Source organism: Athene cunicularia (assembly GCF_003259725.1).
Source record: "Athene cunicularia isolate RWA chromosome Z unlocalized genomic scaffold, athCun1 chrZ_part1, whole genome shotgun sequence".
Lineage (NCBI taxonomy): Eukaryota > Metazoa > Chordata > Aves > Strigiformes > Strigidae > Athene > Athene cunicularia.
The window spans coordinates 24,612,095-24,618,849 of NW_020799142.1; the positions used below are offsets into that span (position 1 = coordinate 24,612,095).

The 6,755-nt window shown below is 39.5% G+C and overlaps 1 protein-coding gene across 1 annotated transcript in view; it reads left to right on the plus strand.

Annotated features, from left to right (window-relative positions):
- The first annotated feature begins 5,697 nt into the window (after window positions 1-5,697).
- ZFR (zinc finger RNA binding protein) overlaps window positions 5,698-6,755 on the plus strand; it is a 43,004-nt gene continuing 41,946 nt past the window's right edge. The window contains exon 1 of the mRNA XM_026865820.1: window positions 5,698-5,707. Within this exon, the coding sequence (XP_026721621.1) occupies window positions 5,698-5,707 (10 nt within the window). The remainder of the gene's footprint in view (window positions 5,708-6,755) is intronic.

Consider the following 6,755-nt stretch of genomic DNA (forward strand, 5'->3'; position numbering starts at 1 on the left):
CAACTCGGAGAGACTTTTAAAGCAGGCATGTTTATTCCGGCTGGGGTGCAAGGGGACTTCTCCACAAAGCTTGCATACCATATCTAGCAAGTAGCCAAATATTTATTACACCAAAGCATACATATTCATTAGGAAGGGCCAGGTTATTACAATTAGTTCGGGGAATAGGTGTGATTATTGTCATTATTCAAGGGGAGAAGTACGTGGTCTTCACGGTGTCCGCTCATTCCAGGGCATGCGCTGTGAAGTAAAGTCCAGGTGTCTTCTTGCTAAATCGGCAAGAGTATCCTCCCTAGACAGCATCTCTGAATCCTTTTGTTCAAGTTTGCCTGAGTGCCCCCATTCAGGGCTTTGAGTAGGTGCCCATTCAGGCCTTTGATTCTGCTATCGGTGAGTTGTCCTTTTAATTCATACCCCCGGGCTACCTGCTACTTTCCTATCATAGCCAATTCTCAAACTATCTGGTAAACTATTCTGAATCCACCAAACAAGTCTGGACAAGAAGGATTCTTAGACAACGTTCAGAAATCATCATACATTGTTATAAGTAAGTAATTTGCAAGGAAAGTGGTCATTTCTCTGTATCAAAGCGCAGGTCTAAAGCTCTGTGGACTGAAGGTTAAACCAATCTCTGCTCTTACTTTAAACATCTGCTTTTCAAAAGCCCTCTAATAACAATAAAAACAACTTGAAAATATAATTTTACAGTCTTGCCTTTTTTTTGTAGCATGTCTACACCAAAATGCTGCATTCGAAGCACCCTGCTGATGCTGTTTCCTGCATCAGGACTTGAAGAAGGACTGTTACTCTAAACAAGTATATAACAGCTTCTGAGGTGAACCAAAATGCTAAATAATAACCAAATGCTCCCTCTTTGGAGGAGAGGTGGGGAAAGTGTCCTTTGCCCCCAACTTTGTGAGAGGAGAACTGCAGTAGGCCAACCATGCTGTCAGAGCACGAGTGGCTTCATGTTGTGTCCTCCTGTGGTACCTGTTTCGCCTGCACTTTCAGTTTATGATGAGGTTTCTTAAAAATAAAATATTATCATAGTCAATACAACTTCACACAAAACTTGCACTGCGTGTCATTGTCTGCTTTCTCTACCCACGGGTCATGTAAGTGTGCTGTAAGCATGGCAGGATGTCAGTGCTTCCCGTTATCTGTTCAAATACTCATTAACAGTTTAGCCCTTTCTCGTTGTTACCTCTAGACCTGTGCTTTTGCTATCATGACAATGGAAGCTTTTTGTAAAAAGTACAGGCAAACTATAATAGAAAGTGGACTCTAGTCCCAATCCTAGCTTCCAGATAAAGCTATTGTTGGTAAAGGTGGAGTAGGGTGGTGGCCAATCAGCCTTTGTAGTTTCAAGAGAAAACACCTATTAATTAGAATTGGAAGTCTTGGGCTTTTTAAAATTCCAAGGATCCCTTTTCATTAACATGGGCCTGAAAGATAAACATAATGTTTCAAGAGGGGATAATCCCCCAAAATCATCATGAGACTCTGCAAGTGCTAAGCAGTGTTTCTGAAAAAATACTTAACAGGGTGAAGAGGTTTTCAGAAGGGATCACTGAGGTCTTTATAGCCCTGGCCATGAACTGAGGTAAACTGGGTCTCACCATGAGAGCCAGTTCTACACTTTTTCACTTTAGTAGCAGGAAAAAGGGAAGCTAATACCAGAAATTAGATGTGCACTTCTCTTAACTAACTCTTGGAAACTGGCTGTTTCATAATGTTACATATCTTGCAAAAGAAATGTATAAAAATATACAGTTATTATATGCCTGACTTTTGGAAAATAAAACTGTGGTTGTTTATACAGAATCAAAGCACAATGAATTGTATGCATGCAAATACAGTAATTATCACCACTGTGCAAGTATTAGACTTGTCAAGCCATATATCTGTGGAAGGTGAACAGGTGATCTTTTAATACCTAATTCTTAACTCCAACAAGAAACCAAAAAAAAAAAAAACCAACCTATTCCACTCAAGATAGTTTCCACATGTGGAATATTAATTTGAAAATACATAGCTATTCTTTCCAATGCTTATACTACCTTCTGATATTTGAGTATAATGGCAGTTCGGGTCTTTGTAATCCCTATCGCCTTTGCTTTCTTACAGGCCAACACCTGGTATACCAAGAATGCTAAGGTTTTTGGAGCGTCACATTTAAATTGATAATTCTTTATGCATTGTTAATCATGTTCTTCAGCCTTGAAAAGAGATTGTTCTGCTGGATCTTAAAGAGTTAATTTCTCCCACATACAACATTTGCTCCAAAGCTAGCACCAAATTTATTTTTAGAGCTGAATTCCCGAATAACAGGACAGTGAGGGGAAGGGAGTGTTTGCTACAACTGGGGATTTCATGTTCTGTTTTTCAGTAATGATAGGGTTCTTTGAGAATTATTCTGGTTGTTAAGGGTAGTGGCTGTTTGAGCTTTTTGGTAAATTACCCCTATTATATTTTATTCTGTTTTAAAAAAGGACACTAAGAAAAATGCTGGCTTTAGAAGAGTGTGAAAGAAGTCTTAATTTTTCCAAGGTAAATTTCTTTTGTTGCCTTCTGAGTCATCTGTCCCCCCATGGGGTATAGTTCACTTTCCAAGCTCTTAAAATAGATTTTTGTAATGGGTTTGTTCCCTCATCAGACACTTTGATTCTGTAGCTGCCTTAAAAGGGCTTAAATTCTTCTAGTTACTGCCTGATTACCTCATTTCATATCACACATGTCTTTGGCTTTTTGTTCAAAGAGAAATTTTAGCATACAGATTTGAATTGGAATGCTAAAAAATACAAGCTCGTGCTTTTGATCACATAGCAATTACTAAACTGCAATGGTTGACTCCAGTTACAAATAGTAGAGCTAATAGGAAACGCATTTTGGGGCAAGCAGAATGAGAGGCAGTTCTTTAAAGTTTTAGTATTCAGTGCTTATTAGTTTAAAAGGTGGATGAAGAAATCTGCTGAGGACGGGAAGGTTAGCCTATAATATGGTCACTAATTTTGTTAAAGTCTCAGGAAAGAAAGAATAAGGATACTGCCAGACAGTATTTTCACTTCTGTACTGTACTGGTTCATTTCTAACGTGAGTATGATGTGTAATTTGAGTTTGCATTAACGCATAATTTTGTATTATGCATGGGTTTGGGTGGTGGGGTTTTTAATGTTGCACTTTGGTATTCTAAACACGGATAGTTTCCATTTGTGGTTTAATAAATTACTTTTATTTCTTTTATTTAATGCTTCTGTTGCTACAGTCACTGTTCAATGTCTAAACCCTATTGTTAAAAGGTAACTCTTACTTTAATCACTTGAAATGTTGGTGAAAACATCAGATCTTTGTCTTCACTGCTTAAAAACTGTAATTTCACTTTAAAATAAGAAGGTTGGTAAGCTGATGTCTTGTCTCTAGCTATCTGAAATAATTTTCAGGTGAGAAAACAGGATTGGACTCCTTCCACCGATTTAAAATCTTTTCCTATATAGCGCTTTGACAAAGAGAGCACTGAGTATTAAATTACCTTTTCAGGAAATAGAAGTGCCACTTTTGTTAACAACGTGGTCTGTACTCTGTTGCCTAGGAAAGCTTTAATGTTCCGCTACGTCTGTCCTGCCCTCTGGTGGTCACACAAAGGCCAGCTGGGAGTCTGGTTTTAAACAGACTGGAAGGTTGCCTCTGAGAAATCTTACCTCCATTTGCTACCAAAGAAAAAAAAAAAAAAAAGGTCTATGTTTACTCACTTTTAGAGGTTTACAGAGAAGGTACAAAAGATTTGGAGTTTTCCCCATTGTGTTTCAGATACATCTTTGAACTCCTGTGGCAGCAGCAGAGATCAGAGATGTGCACCTTGGACATTAAAGTAAAATAGTAAGGTTGATGAGACTGCATGTTATACGGTGCTTTCTTGTCACCATATTTTAGAGATCTCCTTTCATACAGTTGAAATGAAGGTCAAAGATTTGTTGTTCTGATTGCTAGCTTGCCATGTTTGTCTGTGATATTTTTAGATGCATTGAACTTCGCACAAATGGAGTAGCTGTACTATTTAATTCCAAATTAAAGTTTTGTGTTCCAGTGTGTTTTCACTCTGGTCATTTTTGGCTGTTCTTCCTTAATCTTAATAGGAACAGAGATGGATAAGTTTATTTTTCCTATTAAAAAACCAAATCTTTTGAATGTTTCACTAAAGCTTTTCTGCCTTTCTCCCTCTGCCACATGATTTGCACTTTATCACTCAATTTATTTTACCTCCAGTTAGGATACTGAAATACATAAAGTTCAAAATGTCCTAAAGGATCTAATCTGAATTTATTGCTGTTTCATTGTGAAGCAAATCTGATACACGTCTTACAGAGATGCAATCTTGTTTTATAACACACTGAGGTTTTTTAAGTATAGGCTATGAATCTGATCCTGTGAGCTAGTAGTAACATAAATAGATGTTATGTAATGGTTCACAAAGTCACCAGGAAGCATCAGGTTCTTATTAGGAAGCTGCTGAGGGAAAGACTTGTATAATACTACTGGGGTTTTTTTCCAAGAAAATTGGAAACCTTTTTGATTTTTTTTTTTTTTTTTTTGACACTTAGTAAGTGTGACTTCTCATCAAGTACGTTCTAATCTTTTTAAAATTATATATGCACTGAAGATTCCATATGTAAAATTCACCCAGAAAAGTAATTTGAAACTTCTGCTGAAATTGCATCTGAATCCAGCTGCCAAATGGGAGCTTATGCTCAGACATATGCAGGGCTGAAATCACAAAATATGGGGTGGAATATTTGAATTGGAACTACTAGAAATTACTTGAACAAAAGAAGTTATGAAACCTAAGACAGAAATCTGTATTCTGAATAAGAAGGTGGGTTTTTTCCCTCAGCTTGTGGAGCCAAAGGCTGAAAAGAAAGTAAATACTCCAAGTTTACCTCATCAAGAAGCAATAAGTAATTGCAGGCCTACTCACTTCCAAAATGTAGCTTTAGTGATACACTGTTAAAAGGTGTGTGAATGTCTATTTGTGTATATAGATGCTTATATTTTTAATTAAATGTGTAATGATTACTGTATATTTATCAGTATATTGAAATGCTTATAATTGAAAAACTTTAAAGTGGAACAAACCATTTCCTTCTTGTCCAAGCACCATGGTGGTCCAATTATGAACAATTTTTAAGAAAAATAAGGAGGGGGAGTATAGCTCTCTCTCATTTGTGTATCCTGAGTGCACTGAGGTTCTCATGGCAGAGGTCATGCCCTGTAAGTTCTTCTGTAGAAGATTTGTGTAGAGCCCTCTCCTGAAGTACTCTTGTATGTAGCTTCAGCAATTAGGGCTTTTGTTTTTAAAAACAGTAGCAATCTTCATCCAATAGCTACTTTCTTCACAGAGAAGCACTTTGAGTGGAAGTCCACCACAGAGGATGGAAATTCATTCATTTTCCCATGCAATTTCCTTTTCCTGCTGTGCTTGATTAGGATAAGAAGGAACAAGAGCTACAGTGCTATTTCATTCTTATCTAAAACTAATAATAATGATGAACCAATGATGTTGACTGAATTGACAAGGATGTTTGACATCTTAAGTAACTATATTTCATATGCAGCTGCAATAATCTAAGCATTAGATGAGAAAGGATTTTTCTCATTTGTTTTGTGAACAACAGTATCTTCGTTGAAGTCTTTCTACTTAAGATGACTGCGGGTACTGTGGGATAAGGGAAGCCCCCGCTATGGTGCGGACTGCAGGAGATCCCAAGCAGTTCTGAATAGGTGTGGCTTCCAGAAAACAAATACTTCTAAAATAATCACTCTTTAATTAATCCAGAATTGTTTTATAAGTCTTGATTAGTTTATGGCAAATGCACATCATAACGCAGATGAAGTACACAAATGAGATGCATCTGCTGCTCAGAAGGGCTGCGTAAAGGTGGGACAGTCACTGGGAACAGATGCAAATCCAGTCACTTTCAACAGGAGGTTACTGCACTGGCTGCAATATGCTGCCCAATGGTTTTTGGGACTGCTGGTGCCTAGAAACTTCTGATGGCCTGCTGATGCATAGAAACTTGAGGTGAATGGGTCCTGTATAGTTGAGGCATTACCTCACATGTGCAATAAGTACATGGGAACTACTGCAGAATTAATTTATGGATGTTTCCACACTGTGGTGCCTTGGGGACAGGTCAGACCACATGCACATGGCTTCATTTGGACCACAGCAACACTGGTCTTCATGTGTGTGGTTGAGGGGGTGCAGGTGAACCTAAAACTGGTTTTAAATTTAGACAAGCTGTAGGTCCTGCTGTGAACTCTGCGTACGTGTACTACCTGCAGCTGCTGCCTTTCAGCTCTGTGGCCTTGCAACAGTGCCAACTATGTACCTGCTGTGTATGCCAGGCTTCTGCTGAACGCTGCTTGCACAGGAAAGCCGCTAAATACTGCCGCGTGCAGCACACGCGTAGGGACAAACACCAGAACGCGGCCAGAGTGGTGACCCGCTTCACCTGTCCGGCTGCTACCGGAGCTACCTACTGCGACGCGTTGTGGCTGTGCGAGCAAGAACGAGAAGCCAACCCAATCTTTGCAATATGAGTCGGCGGCTGGGGATGTGGTGTTGGCGCGGGACGGGGGACGATGGCGGGAGGAGGGGACAGGCAGGCCCGCAGGCAGCGCTGCCCTCGGCGCGGCGCCGCGTCCCGCCTGGGCCTGGGGCCGCGGGACTAGCGCTGCCAGCGGCCTTTGCAGCATCC